General features: G+C 41.0%; 1 protein-coding gene across 1 annotated transcript in view; it reads left to right on the top strand.

Annotated features, from left to right (window-relative positions):
• kiaa1549la (KIAA1549-like a) overlaps positions 1-27,397 on the top strand; it is a 55,895-nt gene that overhangs the window by 5,061 nt on the left and 23,437 nt on the right. Inside the window, exons 2-14 of the mRNA XM_070439855.1 lie at positions 3,758-4,117; positions 4,481-5,089; positions 5,273-5,388; positions 9,715-9,937; positions 10,075-10,208; positions 10,313-10,481; positions 11,695-11,754; positions 12,235-12,395; positions 12,887-13,058; positions 13,868-14,028; positions 14,246-14,281; positions 17,851-18,041; positions 26,092-26,250. Of these exons, the coding sequence (XP_070295956.1) occupies positions 3,758-4,117; positions 4,481-5,089; positions 5,273-5,388; positions 9,715-9,937; positions 10,075-10,208; positions 10,313-10,481; positions 11,695-11,754; positions 12,235-12,395; positions 12,887-13,058; positions 13,868-14,028; positions 14,246-14,281; positions 17,851-18,041; positions 26,092-26,250 (2,551 nt within the window). The remainder of the gene's footprint in view (positions 1-3,757; positions 4,118-4,480; positions 5,090-5,272; positions 5,389-9,714; positions 9,938-10,074; positions 10,209-10,312; positions 10,482-11,694; positions 11,755-12,234; positions 12,396-12,886; positions 13,059-13,867; positions 14,029-14,245; positions 14,282-17,850; positions 18,042-26,091; positions 26,251-27,397) is intronic.

The following is a 27,397-nucleotide window of genomic DNA, read 5'->3' as shown; positions in this document are numbered from 1 at the left end:
TCTTGTATGTTTGACTTGCTCACATGGACATGATATTGTCTGTCTCTGGATCAGTAGGCTACAGAGAACAATTCAACAACAACTAATGCAGAGTGAAACAAACTTTCCCAGTGCTTAGGTCTTACTTCTGGTCCCCTGGGGTCCGTTTTGACTCCTCAGATATGAGAAATACATTTTCTCGCTGCTCTTTTGGAGGGTGGTGCTGGAAAAGCAAGACGCTCATCCACTTTAAATATGGTTATGATTACCTGCTGACCCACTGGGACTTTAAGCTGCTGCTTCGTGGAAAGTGCATCGAAAGGTGTTTCTTAGGATGCACTGAGGTGAATATCTCACATGCTCTCCCTTGCAGGAGCTTAGAAAGCTCTCAATATTTCAGTCCCTGGTAGCTGTGACGCTAACCAGAAGAGAAGACTACAGAGCCAAACTGAGCCCGACAGAATACAAAATAAACAAGGCCAGTTGAAATATATGCATTGTTGTTATCTAGTCATGCATTGTTGTTATTCATTATCACTGTCACACAAGCCATCAGGTTTGTTGTGGAAAGTGAGCATGGCAGGATCAGTGTTTGTTTGTTTGCCAAAGTGGATTCAGGGTGATGTAATGGTGTTTGCTGTGTCCCCTTTCTGTGGTGCTTTTCATGAGCTACAGTGCTAGACTAGAGCTCCCCCAGCAACATCACATGACTGTCTTTCTTCTTCAAATCAAAGGCATGCAGCAGAAAAACCAAAGAGCCTCCTCAGTGCCCCTTACAGAGAGGATTCTTGGTCACTGCCTGCCTCACCACAATATGCCCAGATTGTCAACTGCATAATTCTCCACTCTCTGCGCATGTCCTTATGTGACCAATTTTTAAATTGTTGTGGCTCAGAATGTCACACTCTCGCTTTGTTTTTGCTAGACTGCCTGACCTACCCCGAGCCAGAGAAATGGTCACATGACTGTCTTATCTAGTCACATGGGACCCAGTAATGCCTGTACAGATGAGCTGCTAACCTTCTGTATCAGTGACATCACAACKAAGTTTTATTTATCACATTGTGAAAGCATCCTTCACGTGCAATGTGCTAGTTACCTTGTTTAGTCCTCCAAATGTATGCATTAACACCACACATTGTTAGTTTGTGGTTTAAAGCTTCCCAAGTAGGCTTATTATTTTTCTTTTTTGTGTTATGATAATTCAGTTGTACTAATGCATTTATAAAAATCTTCAAAAATATTTTGGGTACTACCAATGTATGTATCATTAAATGACCGTTAGGAAATATTGCAGACTGTGGCTTTAAGTGTGTGACAACTGAAGTGCCAGAGTATGTCCATCCTATTCTCCCAGGACCCAGGAGTGTGACCACTGCAATATAGGTCACACACAGAGCCTGGGCTCCAACAACACAGGAAACAGAATATGGCACTTTGTTTGTTCTGCAGCTGAATCTTTTTACAGCTGTCTTTACCAGCCTGTATACAACACTGTCACTTCATTGGCTTTTTTCAACATTCTAAAAATGGTTAATACCCTCCTTAATCGTAAGCTGTGCAAAGCTCAGGCTCTGGTTTGACTTTTAGTTTTGCATTTATATGAGTTAGCGTGCAGTAAATGGAAAGGGTTTACTGCGGTAACGTAATACCGTGCTCCTATAAGTCTGTCTTCAGCTCTTCATTTCTGGTAATGTCTTACCTGGGAGACAGTGCCACTATCTTTCAATCACTGTAGCCTATGTGGTTTAATGCTTTTCATTTTATATTCTACTGATTAGTAATATTTCATGACTACTAATTACAGTACTATTTAATAACTGTAAATATAATTCCATTGACTCTATAGATGGAACGACACCTCTTAGAAAGCAGTGTTGTTGCTATGCTGTGTACAGATGCATGCTGAGATGCAGTGTGACCTCACTTAGCAGGTGTCTGTGCAGTACCAGTCAGGGTAAATGGAAGCCATATTATTCTGTTGTGTTTGACAAACAAAACAGTGAAATATCAGCTGAACTTTCATATAACTCAGAGCTCAAATCTGCCAGCCATACTGTCACTGCTGTATGCCCTCTGTCCATACTTTATGATTCCATTTCCTTATCTGCCTTATCTTCAAGTAAGAGGACATAGCTGTGATAAAACATTGCCAAACATACTCCTTAGGCTAACTGGTTGAAAAATAAATGTGTCTTAAATTGGTGTTGCTTCGCTAAATGCAAAACAAAATGGTACATATTTTGTCCTTTTTCATATTCACGTTTCCTATGTTTTGCTTGTGGAATAAATTGCTCTAATCAGCATTTAAGGTGAATATTTAATTGTTGCCTTTGGGCCCTGTAGTCTTCCTGAAAAACACTGTAAAAGTGTTATTTACTCTGTACTGTAGATCCACTATTTAACCCAGCGAGACAGATGGACACTATGAATAGTTTCAGGAAGTGTGTATCTGTCCATCCTGTTGGAAAGATGTCACTCCATGGAAAGCACACCACATTGTCTCAATGGGTTTAATTTCACTTGGACACTTCCCCAGCGCCCCCTCCTCACCACCTGCGCCTAGGATGGTGATGCTCCATGTTTCCCTCTTTCCTGCCCCAACGGATCAGTGTTCTGAATGGGCAGAGCTTTTTCATGAACCCCAGGATGGCTGGAGCAGTCGTGTTGTCAAATGAACCCAATTGCTGTCCACTGCCATGGCTCATACCTCTCAGTGAACTCTCAGTGCTTCTGATGGAGGGCCCCATATGTTGCACCCTGTCAGAGCAGGTGGCTTTCTGTGGGGGTTAGGAAAGATACGGAAGAGGTCTTCAGTGTGTCCTGTCTTGAAGACACCAAATGCTGTCACATTCACATTTCTGATCTTACAGGGTCTTTTAGAATGATTATCTAGAACGTGCAAGCTCATTGTCATATATATTCATGGAGTTCTTTTGATTATTGGTTTATCAGCTTTTTATAGGATTAATTGCTGCTAGTTCTTGGTAGATCCATTGTTTGAGATGAACAGTTCAGTGGGTAGATTTAATGGTAGACCGAGGGATTGCATCCTGGGAAATTTAGGCACAMGCCTGGTTGTACAAAGCCCGCCTGATTCGGAAATCCTTCCTTTTAATTAAACAATCCTCCGATGAATAAGTTGAGAATGTGGGGGAAGTTCAGAATGGAAGTACGGTACAAATGCGCTCTGGAGATTTGCCAGTATTCACCGGCTGCCTTCCAGAAGACAATAAACCCTGCTAGCTGCCCAATCCTCATCGTTCACTTGTACTGAGGAAAGGTGCCTTTTGAAAACACCACCACCGTATCAGCACAGAATCCCAAGCGATAGCTTTCTCTCGTAGGCTGAGATATGTTTTTAAATAACAGCAGCTGCTTATGTGTGCCCCAGATATGTACTTAACATCTAAATCAATTCCCTATGCTTATCCTGAACAAAACATAAGTGACCTACTTAAGATTATGTTCCCACTGTCACAGTTTCATAATGATACTCCTGGATGACTAAGAAGTGTTTGTGTCCTTACATGTTGTGCTCCTTGGTGTGAAGTCTGTTTCTCCCTCCCTCATGTTGTTGACAGGAGGGCACGGACAGGCTTCGTTTTGAATAACAATATTTCATATTTTCAAGATGTAGTTATAGATTGAGCCGATGTTGATGAGAAACATGGGAGACAGTCAAGACGTCATCATCAGGCCTCTGGGATTGATGAGTCAAATAGAGAATAAATGTGTTCCTCCCTTGTTAAGTCCCATCTCTCTCTTTGTTTTCCAGATGAAGGGCACTACAACGGGTCATCAGGACATGCAGCTCTGCCTCAGGACCCAGCTGTGCCCTCTAACCTCTCTGCCAGGGCAACGCCAGTGGAGGATTGGCCCCTGGGCGCTCTAGCCGTGCCCACAGACCCATCAGGGGCGACAGCAGAGAGCACCAGAGGGCAGCCAGGGTTCTCCCCTGTACTGACCCTGCTGGCTAGCTCAGACCAAGAGCCACAGGCCCCAGTGCAACCATCAGTACTAGCTAATGCCTCCTCAGCCTCCTCCTCAGCCATCAACAATGACAATCAAACAGCAGGAACAACAGACCCTTTGTCGTTAGCCCCTGTAGCCAACAGCACCTCAAACASCAGCTCAGGTAGGACCCATGTTCAAACAGTCATCCACACCATCTAATAGAATAATAAAAATACCATACGTACAGCCTCATGACTGTGGTTAAAGTCTAAAGACTAGAGATTTTGTTTCCTTGTCCATCACCATCATCATGCTCTGCACATTCATTCCCTCAAAATCCACCATTTAATTTGATTTTGGTCCAGCTCAGTTCCACATCTTCCTGCCCCATCCCCTCCATCGTCTACCTCCCCGGTGCCTGCTGCCTCTCCCGGGTCTGACATCATCCTCACAGTATGAGACATCATCAAAATGGGACATTATTCACCTGATATGAATGACCTGATGTGGCATCATTTAAACGCTGTTTGTTGTCTCATTGCAGAGGAGACGGTCAGCAGTTTGCCTGCGAACCCAGATTTACCAACAGTCCCAGTGTCCTCTCTGGCCACCCTGGGGGAGGGCGACTCCACCCTCCCAGACAATGTGACTAGTCCTTTCTCCACTCACACATGGAACACCACCACACCTGCAAGGGCTGACACCAACACCACTATACCATCCACCACAGCAGCCCACACCAACCCAACACCAGACACTGTGACCAATGACAGTCTACAGCTCACGACTGTGACCACCACGACCATCACACCCCTGACCGTGACCACCACACCTGTGACACCACAGACCACGACAGCTTTGACCACAGAGGCGGTTACAACCATACCCGGGACCACTACGACCACACAGGAGGTGACCACCTTCCAAGAAACTACATTGATGACAACCACAACTGACCCACCCACCACGGCGACCACAACCACAAGTGCTCCCACTACAAGTACAACTACCACTGCACCGACCACCACTTTGACTGTCCCCACCACCACCACAGAAACCACCCCTGGACCAACCACAACTGAACCTCCTCCCATCAGTGCTGAAGAGGAACGTCAACCATGTAACATCACTGAGAAGACCTGGGTCAAAACAGGTATGGGCTCTCAGTTTACAGCTCAGTTTGAACAACCTTTCACTAACATACAATGTGTTGTTTCTTTGAGTTGTTACAGTATCTTTACAACCATAATAAAAGTCCTCTGGTTCCTTCCAAAGGATGTCCCATCCTTCACATCCAGAAGACTGACACACCTCATGTATGTGTTTTCCTCCACAGTGTTGTCTATGCAGTTGAGGAGGAACAGGCTTGATATCATTGTGAGGCAGAATCTGTCTAAAGGACTCACCCATGCTCTACAGAGGGCCTTCAATGACACCAATGTTTATGTCCAGGTCAGTATTGTACTGTACTCTGTGTTAGGATGCTGTTACTGCTGTACTGTAACTGGAGAACAACATGTACACGACCGTTCAACAGTTTGGGGTCACTTAGAAAATTCCTTGTTTTTGAAAGTTTTTTTTTTTTTTTTTGTCCTTTAAAATAACATCAAATTTATCAGAAATACAGTGTAGACATTGTTATTGTTGTAAATGAGTATTGTAGCTCAAAACGGCAGATTTTTAATGGAATATCTATGTAGGCGTACAGAGGCCCATTATRAGCAACCATCAGTCCTGTGTTCCAATGGCACGTTGTGTTAGCTAATCCAAGTTTATCATTTTAAAAGACTAATTGATCATTAGAAAACTCTTTTGCAATTATGTTAGCACAGCTGAAAACTGTTTTTCTGATTAAAGAAGCAAGAAAACTGGCCTTCTTTAGACTAGTTGAGTATCTGGAGCATCATCGTTTCTGGGTTCGATCGATTACAGACTCAAAATGGCCAGAAACAAAGAACTTTCTTCTGAAACTCGTCAGTCTATTCTTGTTCTGAGAAATGAAGGCTATTCCAATGCAAGAAATTGCCAAGAAACTGAAGATCTCGTACAACGCTGTGCACTACTCCCTTCACAGAACACCGCAAACTGGCTCTAACCAGAATAGAAAGAGGAGTGAGAGTCCCCGGTGCAAAACTGAGCAAGAGGACAAGTAAATTTGTGTCTAGTTTGAGAAACAGATGCCTCACAAGTCCTCAACTGGCAGCTTCATCAAATAGTACCCGTAAAACACCAGTCTGAATGTCAACAGTGAAGAGGCGACTCCGGATGCTGGCCTTCTAGGCGAAGTTTCTCTGTCCTTTTTCCCATCTTAATCTTTTATTTTTATTGGCCATTCTGAGATACGGCTTTTTCTTTGCAACTCTGCCTAGAAGGCCAGCATCCCGAGTCGCCTCTTCATTGTTGATGTTGAGACTGGTGTTTTGCGGGTACTATTTAATGAAGCTGCCAGTTGAGGACTTGTGAGGCGTCTGTTTCTCAAACTAGACACTTTAATGTGCTTGTCCTCTTGCTCAMTTGTGCACCGGGGCCTCCCACTCCTCTTTCTATTCTGGCTAGAGCCAGTTTGCACTGTTCTGTGAAGGGAGTAGTACACAGCGTTGTACGAGATCTTCAGTTTCTTGGCAATTTCTCACATGGAATAGCCTTCATTTCTCAGAACAGGAATAGACTGACGACTTTCAGAAGAAAGTTCTTTGTTTCTGGCCATTTTGAGCCTGTAATCGAACCCACAAATGCTGATGCTGCAGATACTCAACTAGTCTAAAGAAGGRCAGTTTTATTGCTTCTTTAATCAGAACAATACTTTTCAGTTGTGCTAACATAATTGCAAAAGGGTTTTCTGATGATCAATTAGACTTTTAAAATGATAAACTTGGATTAGCTAACACAACGTGCCATTGGAACACAGGTGATGGTTGCTGAAAATGGGCCTCTGTACACCTATTTAGATATTCCATTAAAAATCAGACATTTCCAGCTACAATAGTCATCGACAACATTAACAATGTCTCCACTGTATTTCTGATCAATTTGATGTTATTTTAATGGACAAAAAATGTGCTTTTCTTTCAAAAACAAGGACCTTTCTAAGTGACCCCAAACGTTTGAACGGTAGTGTACATCAAATACAGTATGTGCCATAGTCCTGTTCAAATATTGCATCATCCATCTTTGCGCTGTTGGAAAAGCATTTGGTATTAGTTATTATTATTATTTTTGCATATCCCACTCCCCCTGAGACACCCTTGGAGAGTGGGGTCACGGCCAGGGATCAGCCATTATTGAAGGCGACCCTGGAGCAATTAGGGTGAGGTGCCTTGCTCAAGGGTGCCTTGCTCAATTTTTTTCACCTAGTCGGCTCAGGGATTCGAAACCAGCGACCTTTTGGTTACTGGCCCAACACTCTTAACTGCTAGGTTACCTAGCTGTTACGAATGTTGAGATGGCCACTTCTAAAGGAACTATAGTGAGTGTGTTGACTTATTCTTCCTCTCCTCTTCGCCCTATTATTCATGAAGTCCAATCTCTCACTGTGATAGCAGAGGAGACTGAAGTGACTAATGATAAAAGGATTTCAATAAGATAATAAATAGTCTCTTGAATTGTGGATAGGCTTTGCATTATAGAGGCTGTTAAGAGTATGTGAAGAGAAAGACTCTTATGGACCCTACCAGCTGAATGACTAAAACTCATTATTACCAGCGTTTCCTCTTCAGAAATGTCCATTATTCAGCTCTCGTTCTCTCTGTCTGTTTCTCTCTGTCTGTTTCTCTCTGTCTGATTCTCTCCGTCTGATTCTCTCTGTCTGTTTCTCTCTGTCTGTTTCTCTCTGTCTGTTTATTTCTGTCTGATTCTCTRTGTCTGATTCTCTCTGTCTGATTCTGTGTGTCTCTGTCATATTCTCTCTCTCTCTGTTTCTCTCTCTCTGTTTCTCTCTGTGTGTTTCTCTCTGTGTGTTTCTCTGTGTCTGATTCTCTCTGTTTCTCTCTGTCTGTTTCTCTGTGTGTTTCTCTCTGTGTGTTATTCGCTGTTTTTCTCTGTCTGTTTCTCTCTCTGTGTTTCTCTCTGTGTTACTATCTGTTTCCCTCTGTGTGTTTCTCGCTGTGTTTTATTCTCTGTTTCTCTCTGTGTTTTATTCTRTGTTTCTCTCTGTGTTTCTCTCTGTTTCTCTCTGACTCTCAGTCCTCTGTCTCATCTCCCCCTGTCTTGGTCTCTCTCTCTCTCTCAATTCAATTCAATTCAATTCAATTGACTTTATTGACATGGCAAGTTATTATTACTTACATTGTCAAAGTATACATATCGAAAAATTTAAATAAAATATATATGTATATATATACACAAAATATYTATATATTTATATATAAATAAATGGTGGGACTAACAGCAATAATAATAGTAGTAGTGGACATGGGATTACCATTAATAACAGCTACAACAACAATATTAATCAGAACAACAATACATTAAAGCAACAGTAGTAGACCAGTGTCAACATGACTGAGAAGACACATTGATGGTACGAAAGACAAAACAAAACTAAGCTAAATGGGAAATATTATAACATTACTTTGCATTTTCACTGGCTGTCCCTCAGGTTGTGGCAGGAGGACACATATTTGGCTGCCAAAACTGCACATTTTGGCTTTTCACCCAATAAATATTAGATTTTTTCTTCATCTTTTATAGTTTCAAATTCTTTGTATTGAATTATAATTTTGGGAAAGAAATATGCTCTTAGGTCTGAGTATTTGTCACAGTGTAGTAGGAAATGCACTTCTGTCTCTACCTCTCCCTGGAGCAGAGTGAGCACAGCCTGTCCTCTCTTGGGCAGCCAGGTTTGTCTGTGAACGACCGGTCTCTATAGCCAGACTGTGCTCACTGAGTCTGTACCTAGTCAATGTTTTCCTCAGTTTTCTATCAGTCACAGTGGTCAGATAGTCTGCCACCATGTACTGTCTGTTTAGAGCCAAAATAGCATTGAAGTTACTTTGATTTTTGTGGTGTCTTTCCAATAGGTTATATATTTTTTCTTTTTTTGTTGTGATGATTTGGTTGGCCAGATTTTCTGAGGGCTGTCCCGAGGCTCTATGGGGTTGGTTTGGTGGGAACTGAGCCTCAGAACCAGCTGGCTGAGGGACTCTTCTCTGGTTTCATCTCTTTGACATTGTAGAGCTGTGTGATGGAATGTTTTAGGGTCACTTGTTTTTAGATGGTTGTAAATTTGATGGCTCTTTTTCTATTCGAATGAGGAGGGGTATTGCCCAATTCTGCCCTACATGCGTTATTTGGAGTTTTCTTTGTACTTGCAATACAGTCTTGCAAAACTCTGCATGCAATACTTTCTCTCTCTCTTCTCTCTCTCTCTCTCTCTCTCTCTCTCTCTCTCTCTCTCTCTCTCTCTCTCTCTCTCTCTCTCCTCCGTCTAACTGATGGCTGACTCAAGTTTAAGTCCATTTATTTCCTGCCTGTGCTGTCTGTCTGTATGTCAGTCTGTCTGGGGTGTGATTCAGTGGCTGCTACTCTATCCAAGGCCTCTCCTCTCCCCATCAGAACCCATGTATTATTAGTGAGCCTGGAGGTGATCAGCGGGAGACATCACAAACACCAGCTGCATAGTTAGTGTGCCTGTGGATAGCTAGCTAACACATACTGGTAGAGACTGATGAGGAGTGGGTGGTACTACAAAGGACCAGAGACACTAGCCTTGACCATTGCCATTGTATTGTCTGTTAGCGATAGCGATCAAGATATTAACAACATGTTTTCACTTCTCAGATTGAACGGGATCTCTGCAGCCCTCATAATGTCACCCTTGGGTACTATGTAGCCAGTGGGAAAACGGTCTACATAGCATCTGTGGTGGTGGAGACAGTGAAGGCTTATGGTTTTGACAAAGTGCTAGCAGACATCCGGCAGCACAGTCCTCTGGTGATGGCTGTTTTGCTCCCTGTGGCCCCCTGGGCCCCTAGCCTCAGTGTCCATCTGCAGCTCAAAACAGGTATGGCGCATCAGGAACAACACAGTAACACTGCTGGATGATGTGACCGTGATTGTAGACAATGTTGTACTGTGCTGTTGTGTACTGTAACTGAATGTACTGTGCTGGTATATTGATTGTTGCGCTGCTGTTTTTAGTTCTCAGGTTCGTAGGTCCAACGGACAGCGTCAACTCCTGCAGTTTTGTTCAGATGATGGAACAACGGCTGGAGAATGCGTTTGAGGAAGCTCAGGACAAAGTGCTGGAATCTTACAGCGGCCTTTCTGTTGAGGTACATTTATGACTTGGGATCATATTCAATCACACACAATTAGCATAGTTGTTTAGAGCGTTGTATTTACTTCAACATGTCTGGTTTTGTCTGTGTTTGTTCAGATCCAGAGCACCTCCCAAGCGATTGGCTCTCCTGCCGTATCTCTGGTCTATGTGGTCAAGAACCAGGACGCGATCCTGAATGGAACTGTCTCCAGCGGTCTCCTGAATCAGCTGACCGCAGCGCTGGTGGGCTACTTCCTCTTCTTCCCGCCCCTCGTCATTGCTGAGCGTAAGTGCCCCACTGCATCATGGGAAGGGTTTGAGTGGCATGTTTTGCCTGGCTTTTTCTCCTTATTTATTTATTTTCTGATACATGAATATTGATGTCATATCCTTCAGCGATATTGTCCTTCAACGATAATTCCACAAATTAAATTATAAATCAATTCCCTCTACCTGTAAATTCCATTTAATTCAACTCAAATTCCAGGTCAGTATTTTAATTCAGAGATAATTCAATTAGTCTCATATCTAATGTTAGTTAAATTCCAAGATTTCAATTCCAAGTTCAATATTATCTCCAACAATTCCTCAAATTCCAATCTAATTGAATTCCCTCAGGCTTTTCTGGCTGTCCATGTCGCTGTTCAGACTATCTAGCTATACTGGAAATATAGAAATACAAATTGAAATGATTTAAAACTAATCCTGCGGTCCATTTTTAAACCAAGTGCATTAATTCCATTAACTGGGAAATGTACAAATATTGAATTCCAATTAAATTCCAAATATTTATATATGTTTTTACAATTAAATTATAATTCAAACAGTCCAAACAGTCTTATTCAATTTCAATTCCATAACTTGAAGATTATTGAAATTTGAATTAAATTCAACGTAAATTATCCACTTCATGAGTGTGTGTTCTGAACATGAAAATGTATGCTGTCTTGATTTCATCATACCTGTAGAGTACTGATAATCAGATGTTGAACTCATTTACAAAGGAGAAGTTATGGCTGCTTGCATTTACTGTCATCCAGTATGTTGTTGTGCAGAGAGGAGACTGACTAGTTTACTTCATGCTCAACTTCAATCATTTGCATCACCTTCTGGGTGTTTTACTTCACATAATGGGTCATTTTAGCATGAAGGGAAGATCAGATAACATTCTATTTATATTTACACACTACCTCAGGATTTCACCTCATGCTGTCAAAATGAATCGTTTACCATTTGAATATTCAAGGCTCGTTCGTACATGATTACAGAGTGTCAAACAGAGAGTTATGAGGGATAAGGTGCCACTGCAAAGTCAGAGGCAACATCCCTGCTGGCCTCCAGCCAGCTGCATAATAGAATAGAAAATGTGGAATTTATCAGGCATGCAGCCTGGCACCCTCTATCTCTCTCTCTCTGTGTCTCTGTCTCTCTGTGTGTGTGTGTGTGTGTGTGTGTTTGTTCACTCTGTCTCCATCTCTCTCCCCCCTCTTCCTCCACAGCACTAGAGTACCACAACCTCAATACATCCACTGCCACCAAGCACTACTGGGTGATCACAGGTAATTAAACGTGTCATTGATTTRCACTAACTGCTAGTTAGTTAATGCTTTGCTCTAATGCTGTGTGTTGTGTACAGTTTTTCCCCCAACATATTTGAGCTCCTCTTTCCCCTCTGAATGCTATTGTTGCATTATTTAGAGCTTCCGGACATCTGCTTCTGAAAGATCACATCGGATCAGAGCTCAGTGTGAAGGAGGCTTTCTTTTGTGAGAGATCTCTAAATTAGCTTTAGCCTCCCCCTGTACCTTTCTGCTACTGTCATGATGAGACCACAGTGTACCAAGGTCAGCCTGACAATATAATGGGACTTACAAGTTTTAAATTGAGGGATGAATAACCATACCTCTTTGTCCTCCACTGTCCCTATCCCACCTCTTCATCTCCTCTCTTATCCTCTTATCTCTCTCTCTCTCTCTCTCTCTCTCTCTCTCTCTCTCTCTCTCTCTCTCTCTCTCTCTGTGTACTCCACTGCTCTGCAGTAATTCAGGATGTTGACAGCTCATCTCTGGAGAGGAATTATCAGAGCTTTGCTAGTTTAATGGAGCAGCGGCTGGCTGAGCTGTTTTTGGTGMCTGGGCGTCAGGGGAGRCAGGGGAGCCGCTTTAGAAGGGCRACCACRGTRGGGKMCTACACRGTCCAGGTGAGGCGGGCACGCACACGCGCACACACACGGGTTGCATGTTCACTCACTGATAAACAACCTCTGTTTTATGTTGACTAGCCAGAGTTTCACAATTTTTTGAAGACCCACAGAATTTCTATTCTCTCGTTTATGTTTTGCCACAGATGAATTGTTTTATGTAAAGTCCCAGATGATCAGGTTTTATGAGGGGGAGAGAGCTCATGTAACGGATGTTGATCTCTTCCATTTAACACCCCCCCCCCTGCTTTATGGCAAGCTTTAATCACAGCCCTTGATTAAACCGTTATGATGTATTATGGACATAAAACATTTGATCTATCATAAAATAAGATTGTTTCCACTGATTCATATGAATCCCATGTGTGGTCCCGGAGTGCTGTTATCTTCCAGTGTTTGCCCCTTCAGATAACATCAGTCTTATTATTGTAGTAGCTCTTTTATGCGGTATGACAGCACTGAATCCACCAATTTGTGTTGTTCTTGTTTAGATGGTTGGTATTCGTCGACTCCCTGGGCCAAAGAATCCTGCCGAAATGACCTACTATGCCCAACTGAACGGTGCCCCCATAACTGGCACCACTGCAGCCAAGACTCTCAGTACCTTGGATTCCCAAACCATGGCTCTAACCCTGGGCTACTTTATCCAGCTCCAAGCCGATCGTAGGTTATCTCCACATCTTTACCAAACAGTCGTAACATTATTATCTTAGATGAAGTGTATAGAACTAACTTTTCAGTCAGCACACAGATGGATGCCCACAAGTAATTGCAGTATATTTTTGTTTTGCTCAAACTGAAGCACATATACAGTGATTGTACAAAACATTAAGAACACCTGCTCTTTCCATGAGTTAGACTGACCAGGTGAATCCAGGTGAAAGCTATGATCCCTTATTGATGTCACTTGTTAAATCCACTTCAATCAGTGTAGATGAAATGGAGGAGACAGGAGACAATTGTCTTGAGACAATTGAGACATGTATGGTGTACAGTATAGTATGTGTGCCATTCAAAGGGTGAATGGGCAAGACAAAATATTTAAGTGCCTTTGAACAGGATATGGTAGTAGGTGCCAGTTACACCGGTTTGTGTCAAGAACTGCAACGCTGCTGGGTTCTTCAGTTTCTCGTTTGTATTAATAATGGTCCACCACCGAAAGGACATCCAGCCAACTTGACACAACTGTGGGAAACATTGGAGTCAACATGGGCCATCATCCCTGTGCAACGCTTTTGACACCTTGTAGAGTCCACGCCCTGACGAATTGAGACTGTTCAGAGGGCAAAGGGGGGGTGCAACTCAATATTAGGAAGGTGTTCTTAATGTTTGGTCTACTCAGTGTATCTGTCTCATAGACTGTTGAATAGCTAAGTGCCTCAATAATTCTGTAATGACTGCAAACAATAACACATATTGATAGATGGTGTGTGTGGGTGGTGTATCTATTTTATCTCCATGATTTCCGACAGCTGTGGTAAAGGTCCCGCCTGCCAATCTGTGGATCATGGCCGTGCTGACGCCTGTTGCCCTGGTGATGGTTGTTGTTGTCATGGTCACCGCCATCCTGTGCAAGAGGAACAGGGTCATCTTCAAAACGGGCGCTTTCAGGAGCTTCAAAACACGCTCTAAGGTGAACTTTCTATATCTCTTAACATCTTAATGTGCAATTCAGAGAAATGTCACATCTGGGCAAGTCTTGGCACTTTATCTTGTGTTCGCTCAATTACTTATAGCCAATGGTGATGGATGCTCAATGAGCATTATGGGGGCGAAATGAGAATCCAGATGGTTAATGTGCTGGAATCGAATRCTCAGCTAAATGTCACTTTAATTGTCTTCTTGTTTAGACGTCCTATCGGAGGGAGGGCAGTTATCACCACCAGGTATTGACTGAGTGTTATTGTCAATAAATGCATGTGGCTTTGCTTGGGAGAGGACATCCCTCCTTTGTTGACAGTGCCTAGGGGAAATCAATGGGATGGAGGGGTCTCACCAGGGCTCACCGTCTATGATCAATGGGCCATTCTATACATCCCTGTTTCTTTCAAATGCATAGTAATGATTCTTATCCACCAGGCTTCCTCTCATCCAGTCTCATCTCATACCAGCTAGTAGCTTCAAGGTGGAATCCACGCCATCAGTAATGTTGTTACTGGATTAAATATGGTGCCATTTTGATTCATAGAGATAATGTGGAGGAGCATAAACAAGCATTTCAGATTCATCATGGACCCCGTCGTTTCACAACATGCACTCATGCAGCAGCAGAGCAAGTTGTCTGATTTCAGTGTTATTTCTCAACGTCATTCCATCATCACTCCCCCCAGAGAGACAGATGTACTAAGGCATATTTTTGGATGGGAAACGAGGAGCACTAGCTCCAGCTTATGTTGTAGGACAAGGTCAGAGATACACATGATTAGTACAAATAGGATAGTAGGATAGGACTTCTCTCCCAGAAACAAGGCCTGTTTCTATTAGCATAGTGTCTGCTTACTGTATTTACATTTCAGAGTGCAGTGCTTCAAGGTTTGTAAAACTGTTGGTAAACATTAAATGTCACCGGGTTGTTTTGAATGTGACATAAATGATTTAAAGCGTTGCTAAATTGGGAGATTCACGCATGGCGCTGTAAGGCCAATTGTTCAGTCTTTCCCTTTCTGACCAGAGATGTGGCACGCATGCGCAACTACTGAGATAAATATTCTTAGAATGATTTGGTTTATGAATAGCTTGTGGCGATATGCTAAAGGACGTGGTAAATTACATTTACATTTAAGTCATTTAGCAGACGCTCTTATCCAGAGCGACTTACAAATTGGTGCATTCACCTTATGATATCCAGTGGAACAACCACTTTACAATAGTGCATCTAACTCTTTTAAGGGGGGGGGGGGGGGGTTAGAAGGGTTACTTTATCCTATCCTAGGTATTCCTTAAAGAGGTGGGGTTTCAGGTGTCTCCGGAAGGTGGTGATTGACTCCGCTGACCTGGCGTCGTGAGGGAGTTTGTTCCACCATTGGGGTGCCAGAGCAGCGAACAGTTTTGACTGGGATAGTAGGATAGGACTTCTCTCCCAGAGAGATTCAACTCAAATGCGCATTCAACTCAAATGCGTTGAGTTGAAATCTTTGGCTCCACTACTCCACTGCACATATTTACAGTTTGTTGCAGTGTAATGTGTTGGTGTCCAAACGTTCTGGGAATGAAGACAGAGCACCAAGCAGAGCATCACCCACTAGGGAGATAGTGGGCTTCATGAACCTCTAGTCCACAACACACAATTATCCATCAAAGTGGGACAACAATGTCAAGCTGCAAATCAATGGCATGGCTTCAGTCTGCATGTGTGCTTTTGCAGGAAATATGTGAATCTATTTCATTGCTCTCCAAATTCACTACGTGCTGTAGTCCATCATGTGTCTTCATTTTGAAAGTTTGTGCAATGAAAAGAAAATCATATCAATCATAATTTAGTTGTTCAGAGAGGTTCTYCCATTAGTTTTATTACACGTGGGTTTTATCAAACCTGTCCCTCTCTGTCCCGTGACTCCATCAGTACACTGAATGAGCCCAAGTCAAAACACAGAATCCGTTTTTGAGCGATTCCACGCCAGTAGGAGCAGAAAATATTTTTGGTAACCCAGATTGTTCTGGCAATTCTCACATAGAAACTTCATTCGGAGGAAGGATTTTTGACATGCTTTTAACATTTGTACCACCATTTCTTTATTTTTTTATCATGATGAAAGTGGACCTATACATGCCTCCTGTTAGACCCTATGATCTGTAAACCGTGCATGATACAGGCAACATCTTGATGTCATTATACTCCTTATGTTCTAAAACATGGAGTACGTCTTGATTCTGAAATATAAAAATTTCATGAATTTATTCCACATTAAACATATTCATATTAATATCTCAAAACGACCCCTATTAATTTAGCTTATTTTTAGACATATTGTTTGGAACAATATACTCTACAAGTACATCACATTTCCAGAGTGGGCTCTCTGCTAATTCAGAAGGTATGATCTATTTTATGAACACCACCAATACAGTGAATGGGAAAATGGAGTCAACGGGAACTCCCTCTGCTTGTGACTTGCAGAATGTGCAATCCTACAGGAGTGCTGTGATTGGTTAATGACCTATAATGTCAATTCCTATGTATAAAATAATTAAAAGGACCAGAGAGTCACTCTGGAAATTTGACCTGTTTGAAGAGTATATTGTTACAAACAAAATGTCAAAAATAAGCTAAATCAAGAAGTAGTTTTGTGATATTGATATTTGTAATATTGAATAAATGAAGAATCTAGACATACTCCATATTTTAGAGCATACTATAAGGAGTATAATAATATAAATGGCACCAAGATGTTGTCTGTATCATGTACGGTTCACAGATCATAGGGTCTTACAGAAGGCACCACCTTAGGACAGTAGGTCTGAAAAGGGCCTAAAATGGCCACTTTATCATGATTTTCTTTATCATTTTTTCCAATGAAGTTTCTATGTGAGAATTGCCAGAACAATCTGAGATACCAAAAATATTTTCCGCTCCTTCTGGTGTGGAATTGCCCCTTTGTCAAATCCATCASAGAGTAGCCTTGTGCAGAGTCTTGTACCAACTCCATGTCTTTATCAGACTGGGCAGTTGAAAGGTGACCATTTAGAAAGTCAACGGAATCAAGTGGACAGAGAGGCCTGCCTCTTGCCAGTGAAAAATATCTGTGTTGAGCTCAGCCTTTAAGGTTAATCTGTTGAAACATTCCCCTCAAATGTGAATTTACAATATGATGAAGCCATAGTGTCTCTATACATTACTTCTGCCAGACTCACTGTTGTGAAATATCACTAACCTCAGGATGAGGTGAAGATGACCGCCTGGTACAGTGTATCGATTTCTCTCCTATTTAGCTGTGTGCTGCAACCATGTGTGATAATACACTTGATGGCACTGAGACTCTTTAATTATTAAAGCTGTGTGCAGTTATATTTTCCCTTCTTATCCACACATGCACTCAAGTAGAAATACATTGAATATAATGTATTTATGTATTTCGTTTTCCAAAAATAAAGTCTGCACTGTGATGCTCCTTTTTGCTGTTTTACAAACCTGAGAYGCTTCATGAAATTAGAGTAATTTGGTTATACAAAGAAACTGCCTAGACCTTGCCGACATTAACAAAAATATAAATCATGAACCAATTACATTTTCCATGTCTTTCCTCCAATACATCTCAACTTCAAAGGTGCCATTAGATGTTTCGTTTAACATTTAGTAGATTCCCATTCTGTCTTTACTTGCTGACTGAGAGAAAATAGAGCTCACCGAGCCGACAGCTCATTTACCTTGTCTGTAAATGAAATGTCATTCTCTTAAAGCACTCCTTTACTTTACCATATATCATCGTAAACCCTTTCCTAACCTTCTCTACCCCAGCCTGTGCAGGGATTTGACTATGCCAAGAAGCATATGGGCCATCAGCAAGGTGAGGAGACCATCTCTGTTACCAAGGAGACGCTGGTCCTGGGCCTCCCGGTGAGAGATGCCCCGTTGTCATTGGACAGGAAGGTGCACCAGGATGGGACCGCTTCTAAAAGACCCCCTTCTGRTGACATCATCCACAAAGGGTAAGAAGAACGCCGAATGAAATAGAAACCGAATTATATGATCTCTATAAAGATTGATCCCTGTTTACTATAGATTACCAGACCACATTTGGATTTGTTTGTGCCAATACTTTAAGTCAAGGAAAATTCACAATAAGTATTACAGTCTTGGACAGATTGCATAGAATCTGCTTAAATCTGCTCATGTTGACTGGCTTACAGTTTGCCTGGGTGTTGCCAATTGCCGGATTCGTAGCCGTCTATCACTCAGTTAAGGCAATAGAAAGCTAAAATGTTGTTACAAAACATGAGTCATGAATGTGTTATTGCCGTGCCACAAAACGGATAGAGCCTGCTGTCTTTCCTCTAGTCTAGAAGACAAAGCCAAGCTTTTGCTGCTGTTTTGAGCCATCTTTCCTTTGAATTTCCCACGCATTAAAATTCTAATTTTAACACAGAGACATTTACAGACCACCAAAGCCTTGATTTTTTTTATTGACCCAGCCCAAGACATCAGTCATTGTCTTAAAGCTGTCAAATGTAGTAGATCTCCCCTATCTTTGGCTGATTTAGACCCACTTACTGCTGCCAAGCTGGAGGTGTGACACGAGTCTGCTACAATGATCATTGGGTCTTGAAGGCACTGCAGTGTAGACCTGGGTTCAAATAGCATTGGAAATATCTCCAATGCTTTGAGTATTTGCGCTGGCCTGCCTGGAGTACCAGATTTTTTTGGGGGGGGGGCGGGGTTGCAGTTTTTGAACTATTCTATTGGTCCTTTAACCCAGGCAAGCTCAATCAAACACCAATAAAGTATTATTTTAAATATTATGTGAACCCAGGTCTGCTGCAGCGGCTGCTATTCCAGTCACCCTTTGGATGGACCGCAGGGCTCATTCAGACTGGGATTAGCAAGGCTTCAAAAGGCTACAAAACACACAGCTGTGCAGTGTGATGATTAAAGCATAAAACGCAGTTGAAAAGGCGCTGAGAATAATAATTGGTAAAACAAGCAGGCGGTAAACACACATGCGTGGTGTAAATGATAGAGAGCTGAACACTGGCATGGAGAGAGACATAAGGGTGTAAAGTGTAGAGGCTGAACACTGGGCATGGAGAGAGACATAATGGTGTAAAGTGAATAGAGGCTGAACACTGGGCATGGAGAGAGACATATGGTGTAAAGTGAATAGAGGCTGAACACTGGGCATGGAGAGAGACATAATGGTGTAAAGTGAATAGGGCTGAACACTGGGCATGGAGAGAGACATAGTGGTGTAAAATGAATAGAGGCTGAACACTGGGCATGGAGAGAGACATAGTGGTGTAAAGTGAATAGAGGCTGAACACTGGGCATGAGAGAGAGACATGGTGGTGTAAAGTGAATAGAGGCTGAACACTGGGCATGGAGAGAGACATAGTGGTGTAAAGTGATAGAGGCTGAACACTGGGCATGGAGAGAAGACATGTGTGTAAAGTGAATAAGGACTGAACACTGGGCATGAGAGAGAGACATATGGTGTAAAGTGAATAGAGGCTGAACACTGGGCATGGAGAGAGACATGTGGTGTAAAGTGAATAGAGGCTGAACACTGGGCATGGAGAGAGACATAGTGGTGTAAAGTGAATAGAGGCTGAACACTGGGCATGGAGAGAGACATAATGGTTAAAGTGAATAGAGGCTGAACACTGGGCATGGAGAGAGGACATAGTGGTGTAAAGTGAATAGAGGCTGAACACTGGGCATGGAGAGAGAACATGTGGTGTAAAGTGAATAGAGGCTGAACACTGGGCATGGAGAGAGACATAATGTGTAAAGTGAATAGAGGCTGAACACTGGGCATGGAGAGACATAATGGTGTAAAGTGAATAGAGGCTGAAACACTGGGCATGGAGAGAGACATAGTGGTGAAAGTGAATAGAGGCTGAACACTGGCATGGAGAGAGACATAATGGTGTAAGTGAATAGAGGCTGAACACTGGGCATGGAGAGAGACATAATGGTGTAAAGTGAATAGAGAGCTGAACACTGGGCATGGAGAGAGACATAATGGTGTAAAGTGAATAGAGGCTGAACACTGGGCATGGAGAGAGACATGTGGTGTAAAGTGAATAGAGGCTGAACACTGCATGGAAGAGGACATAATGGTGTAAAGTGAATAGAGGCTGAACACTGGGCATGGAGAGAGACATAGTGGTGTAAAGGAATAGAGGCTGAACACTGGGCATGGAGAGAGACATAGTGGTGTAAAGTGATAGAGGCTGAACACTGGGCATGGAGAGAGACATAATGGTGTAAAGTGAATAGAGGCTGAACACTGGGCATGGAGAGAGACATAATGGTGTTTAATTTTTAAAAAATGGCGGGGGTGGGCGTTAAAGGGGGGTAAAAAAATAACAAAAACAAATCTTAAATTAAAAAAAAAAAAAGGGTAGGTTAATCAAAAAAACATAGTACAAACATAAGGGGCGGGTTATTTTAAAAATTCAAATAAAAAATAACAAACTAACTAAAGGGTGCAAGTAATATAATAAACTCCAAATAGAAACTTAATATTATAAACCAACTTTTATATTATACAATTAAAAAAAAATACCTAAAAATATTAAAAACTAAAACAAACTCAACAACTAAAAAAAAAAAAAAAAAAAAAAAATAAAAAAAAAAAAAAAAACATAAAACTAACAGTACAAAAACTCTTATGTGAGTATTTAAGATAGTAAATTTCATCTACTTGTAAAAATGAGAATTAAATTGAATAAATTTCTACAAAAAGTAAAAAGAAGTAAAAAAAATAGGTGTTGAGTTAAAAAAAATATAATAATATTACATAAATATATTCTTCATTAAAAAAAAAGATGGGTAAAATGTATTATACTCAATAAAATAATAAAGAAAACTAAAAAAAAAAAAAGATATTGTTGAGTGTTTAGTCTTATATATGCTAAAAAAAATAAGTAAAATGAGTAAAAAAAAAAAAAAATAAAAAAAAAAAAAACATGATATGATAAATAATAAAATTATAAAAAAAAAATAACAAAAATGTTAAACAAAAACAAAAAAAAAAAAGGTAAATAAAGAAAAAAAATGGGTTAAAAAAAAAAAAAAGTAAAAAAAAAAAAAAAGAAAAAAGGTTAATATAATAAACAATGTGTGTATTTCTACATTATGTAAAATAAATGTTGGTATTTCATCTCTGTGATGTAAAAAGATTAAAATCTACATAGAGATGTAAAATATTCTACAGGAAAAATAATTAAAAAAAGGGGTAAGTAAAATAAAAATGAAAAAAAAAATAATGAGGAAATAAAATGAATAATTATCCTAACATACATGTGAAATGTAAAAATTAAAAAATAAAAAAAAAGAATAATAAAATAAATTAATATTATCGTTTATTTAGAAGAATGATAAAGATTAAAAATGGAGTATCTCGCTTGTGTATTTCTCTTGTGTGTATTTTCTCATGAGAGAGTGAAATGTATGAAAAATTATACAAATTTGGTATCCACTGGTTATAGATAATAAATAAAATACAAAATATATTAAAAAAAAAGTAAAAAAAAAAAAACAAATATCAAAACAAAACATTTAAGTATAATAAAGGAAAGTATGATAAATACACAAATAAAATAATGTAATTAAATTCTAAAACTTAGATGGAAATAAAATAATTATAAATATAATATAATAATGTGAGGTATACGCAAAAATTACGATATAGTTTATGAAGTACATACTCAAAAAATAAAACACAAAAATTAAATAAAAAAAAAAAAGTAAAAACAAAAACGAAGGGAATAGAATTTAATTATCATCTGTATTTGTAAGATTGTAGAAGGTAAAAAATAAAATAAAAAATAAAAAAAAAAAAAAATAAATGGTTAACTAAGCAAACAACAAGAGATAAAAAAAGTAAAAAAATAAGAAAACAAAAATGAAATGAATAAAAAATAAAAATTAAAAAAGATTAAAGTATAAGAAAATAAAAAAAAAATAATAATACACAAACAAACAAGTGGATATAAGTAAAGTAAATAAAATGAATTTGTTACACTACAACCAATAATTGAGTGAGGGAAATTTACATCTATCTTCATCATAATGGAGAAGAAGAAAGAAAAAAAAGATGAAACAGATTCAGCAACAAACTAATAAGAAAAAGTAACAGAGAGAAAAAAAAAAAATACACAACAACAAGAAGAGTAAAATACACACAACAAGAGAGAAGGTTGATTCGGAAGAGCAGAATACACACACTCCGCATGAGCCCCTATTACACAACACACAGTACAAATAACTAGACACACTATGGATAGAGAAGAAATACACGACCAGACAGAAGGCATGAGCACAACTCTACACCAGGCAGGAGGACTAGAAACCCGCAAAAGCGCTTAGGAGCCAGAAATGAAACGAGAGACAGCAAGCAGACCATCTAGAGTGGAGGAATGTAGAAGTGGAAATAGAGGGACTGAAGAGCGCAACTTGCAGAGCGGAATGGGGAGACGAACATGTGGGAGATTGTATAACGTAGGAATAGAGGGCTAGAACACGTCAGGCGAATTGAAGAGGAACATTAAGAGATGAGCGGTGTAAAGTGGAAATAAGTAGCGACATGAATAGGACTGAACACCGGACACGTAGAGAGAGAGACATAATGTAGTCAGGAAAGTAGTAAATTAGTTAGGCTAGTATGGGCTGAAACCAGAACTCCTGATTGTCACATTTGAGCAGACACGACTAGGATCTCCTTACATGGGCTCTGTATAGGATCTTAACAGTGACCGAGAGGTGTCCAGCTCTGCTATATCCAAAACCCCTATCTGAGTAGCGAATTAATGTCTCTCTCCAAATGCCCAGTGCGTGTCAAGGGCCTCTGTCACTTTAGAGGGGCCACTCTAGGGCAAGACAAAAGAGAACAGACCCATAATGGGTAGATGTATTAAAAAACCACCATGATCTTCTCTCCTAAGTGCCCCATAGAATCGTATCAGGAGCCACTCTAAATTCACTTACAACGCACTAAATAGTACAACTCCCATTGAACCCACTCAAATAACATCAAACAAGACCCCTAAGATGCGCGAGTGACACATGAGAGTATGAAGAGTGATCAACAGCAGCCGAGAGTACAGTCCCAGATGGACAAATCCGTCACGCTCTCTCGACAACTGTTACCATATGATCGGACCAACAGAGTATCCTCTGCCCAAAGATCACAGAAAAAAAGAGAGGAACACAATGCCAAACCTGAATGAGCCCGAGTAGGATAACACGAAAGAGCCTCGAGATAACACGGACATACATAAGTCGTCGCACACTGAATGGACAACGCAGATTGTAGAGCCTCTAATTACTGACCAGAGAGGACATTAAGACATCAGGTGATGGGGCTGCTCACTCCCTATGCTATTGTAAAATTCAAGTAACGGCAATCTATCCTGATGCGACCCTGTGAATCATAAGGGCCACTCTCCGGAGCCGAGACATAATGGTGTAAAGATGAAATAGCAGGACTGAACAACCTGACAGGGCATGAGGAGACATAGTGGTGTAGAGGAGTGAATAGAGGAAACTGAACATGCTGGTGCATGGAGATGAATGACACAATAATGGTGGGTAAGTGAATAAGGCTGAACACTGGCATGGAGAGAGACATGGAATTGCGATGTGAGAATGTGAAGAAGGAAACTGAACACTGGCATGGAGAGAACAGTGCGAGTGGTGATAATAGTGGAATAAGAAGATTATCTCTCTGAAAATTCACTTGGGCGATGCGAGAGTAGAGCCATAAAATGGTTGTTTGTGTATCAAAAGTGGAATAAGAAGGCTGAACACTGGGCATGGAGAGAGACAATAATGGGTGTAGAGGTGGTGAAGAGTAGGAATTTCTCTCCTGGAACAACTGTGGCATGGAGAGAGGAACATAAGTATGGTTAAAGGAAATAGACGGACTGAGATAACAACCAATTGCAGGCATAGGAAAGACATAATGTGGTGTAAAGTGAAACTGAGAGAGCTGAACACTGGAGCATGAGAGAGAAGGACATAAGTGGATGTAAAGTGAAATATAAACACGAGACACACAGACTGAACATCTGGGGGGTCATGGAGAGATGAGAGGACATAATGGTGTTGTAAGTGAAAGAGGGTATATTCTGAACATCTGGGCATCGTACGTTGAGACATTGAGTTGGTTGTATTATATAGTGTAGATATGAGGGTTCTCTGCTGAGAACACTGCGAAGCAGGAGAAGGACATAATGGGATGTAAAGTGAATTAGAGGCTGAACCACTGGGCATGGAGAAGAGACATAATGGTGTAAAGTGGAAATCAGAGACACCTGCAACAACTGGGCCATGCGAAGAGAAGGAGCAACTAGGTTGGGTAAAGTGATCTTTGAGAGCTGAACATACTGGGAGCATGTGAGAAGATAGCATAATGGATTAAGTGAATAGAGTAGGTCTCTGAACACTGGATGCTGAGGTAGAGACATCAAAAGTAGGTGTAAAGTGCAATAGAGAGCTGGAACACTCGGGCATGAGCCGAGAGACATAATCGGTGTAAAGTGAAGATAGAAGGGCAGTGCCTGAACACTTGGGGCTGGATGGAGAGAGACATAATAGGTTTGGATAAAGTTGTTACATATCGGAAGATCGACTGAAGTACACTGAGGCATGGATGAGAGACATGAAGTCGGTGGAAAGTGAAAGAATGGACACATCTAGCACACATCCTGATGGGCATGGAGAAGACATAATGGTGGTAAAGTGAAATAGAGGTAATTCTCGTGAACACTCGCGGCATTGTAGTGAAGTGATCATATGAATGAGTGGTAAAAATGTGTACTATCTGGAGGCTCGCTTGAAGCTCGCACTGCGTTGAGTCAATAGTCGTACGATTAGTGGAGCTACACGAGCCGGGAGAGGATCCTGTCCAGTGTGCGCTATGTTTAGTATTCATCTACGGAGTGTTACCTATCTGGCTCAGGTTGACAGGAATACACACATCCTCAATCTGTTCTCTCTCTCTCCCCCTCCCCCTCCCTCTCCCTCTCTTCCCTCTCTCTGTCTGACCATGTATCACAGGAGTAGAACTGTACCTCATTATAGAAGCCTCATGATTGCGAATGCTGATTCCATTTAGTATTTCTGAATGCATTACACCCTTAGAATAATCTAATCTTGGTTAACCCAGAACAAAAATCACGTATTTGGTCAGATGCTRGATTATGTTTAAGTAGTCTGTCCATGAGGGATTATGAATAATCTGATACAAACATTCTGAAGAGCAATGTCGATATGAGCTGACATAATGGGTGTGTGTTCCTAGCTGTCCTATCTGACATAACATCAGGCTCCTGTGTTAGTCACTGGTGTCAGTCTGTTGGTTACCCCTGAAAAGATACAAGGGGAGATAGTTTGACATTAAGATAGTATCTCCCACTGTTCCAGCCTGTGGTCTTGTTGTGAAGCATATAGCTTTAGATAGAACACAGCCTTTAGAGGTGTCTCTGTCACCAGGGTTGGACAGTGACATGTATATGTAATCTGATTGCAAAAAAAGTAACTGTAATCAGATGCGTTACCATGAAAAAATATTGCAATCAGATTACAGATACTTTTGAAAAACTAGATGATTATGTTTGCGAAAAAAGACATGACACCTTTTCTGTTTTCTCAATSACATTCAGTTCATCATTGAAAAAAGGTGCCAGTTTAATTTTGTTCCACTTGATCGAGTCTGAGACCCCTATGATGACGCACCAAATGCGTTTAAAGGATTATTTTTGTTGTCTTCTAATGCTGTAATCTAAAAGTAACATTACTGAGTTTGGGTAATCCAAAAGTTGTTACTGATTACACATTTTGGGCAGGTAACTATGGTAACTTTAACAGATTATGTTTAAAAAGTAACCTACCAACCCTGTCTGTCACATACTGCAGTCAGATTTCACAGGTTAGAACTGGCCAGGGGGCTMTGTGATAGCAGCATTACCCTTGGATAATACTGTATGCACAAAGCTTACCACTGCCTGCCTCTGTTGCTATGGTTACCTGCGGCAGGTTGCCAAGCGAGGACGGCTCGGTTACAAGCAACGAATCCGGGAAACTCAACACGGGCAAGAGCTCGATGGTACGGAGGCCTGCGGCACAGAACAGCGCCAAGGAGGATCTACTACACAAGAGGAACGGTGAGAGCGAGGAGGCCATACTCCAGCTACTGTACTGCTGCTTGTCCCTACTGCTGCCCACCACAATATTGTGTCCTCACACAGGCTTGATACACTATACGGCCATTAGAGGGAACTAATTCATTGTAAATGAAAAATAAGCACTTACTGTATATACAGGGATGCACACACAAAAAACAGTAGCAGAACCACACACACAACACACACACACACACACACACACACACACACACACACACACACACACACACACACACACACACACACACCACACACACACACACACACACACACACAACACCAACACACACACCACACACACACACACACACACACACACACACACTACACACACCAAGCATTCTTTTTATTTCCCTCCTATCTAAACTGCAGTAGCTGTAACATCAGGCAGTGTGAGTGGGGATGTGAGAAGGGTCTGATGAATGATAAAAAGGATGATCAGTGGCAACCACTGAGTGTCCTCATTGTTCTTGAACTTCAGATATTTACCTTACTGGATGCATCAAATGAAAGTGGACAGTCTGGTTAGAATTGCAATTTTTACACAATGTTTCCATGTTTGTTTGAAGTTGTCTATGATGATTGATATGCCTTAATAGCGCAAGGTAGATTACACACTGGCATTACAGTAAGCGTCTCAATTTCAGAAATTATGTTTGAGACAATTCCAGCAAATATTGTTACTGTGGCATCTAGAAACTTTCATTTCAACCGTCTAGCAATGGTTACCAACATTTATTGGTGCGAGTATTATAATGTCGGTACAACTGCAAATTCCTCGGGGTAAGTAGAAAAGGAGTGATTGTATTATTTCCTCTCAAGACATTAGACGTACATTTTAGAATGCCATTACTTTCCCTTGGGGTATAAGCATCTCCTTATATTTTCTAGTTTTCTACATTAATACTTTCCCCATGTCTACATTATATGCAGAGTGATCTGAGCACTGAAGCAGTTAACCTAGAACAACATCTGCTCTGTTTGATTGGTGCTGATGAGAGATGAATACACCATTAACCCCACTGTAGCCAACCGCTATATGACGTCAATCAGTGAAGTGCTCACAGCAGTATCAGTCATAGCTGGGCTAGCTAGTGCTGTGCTAATTAGCAATGTCCTCTCATTCCAGCAGATCCCTATTGCAGGACCACACTGGC

This window comes from Salvelinus sp. IW2-2015, linkage group LG4q.1:29 (assembly GCF_002910315.2).
Source record: "Salvelinus sp. IW2-2015 linkage group LG4q.1:29, ASM291031v2, whole genome shotgun sequence".
Classification (NCBI taxonomy): Eukaryota; Metazoa; Chordata; class Actinopteri; order Salmoniformes; family Salmonidae; genus Salvelinus; species Salvelinus sp. IW2-2015.
This window is presented reverse-complemented; position numbering and strand designations above follow the sequence as displayed.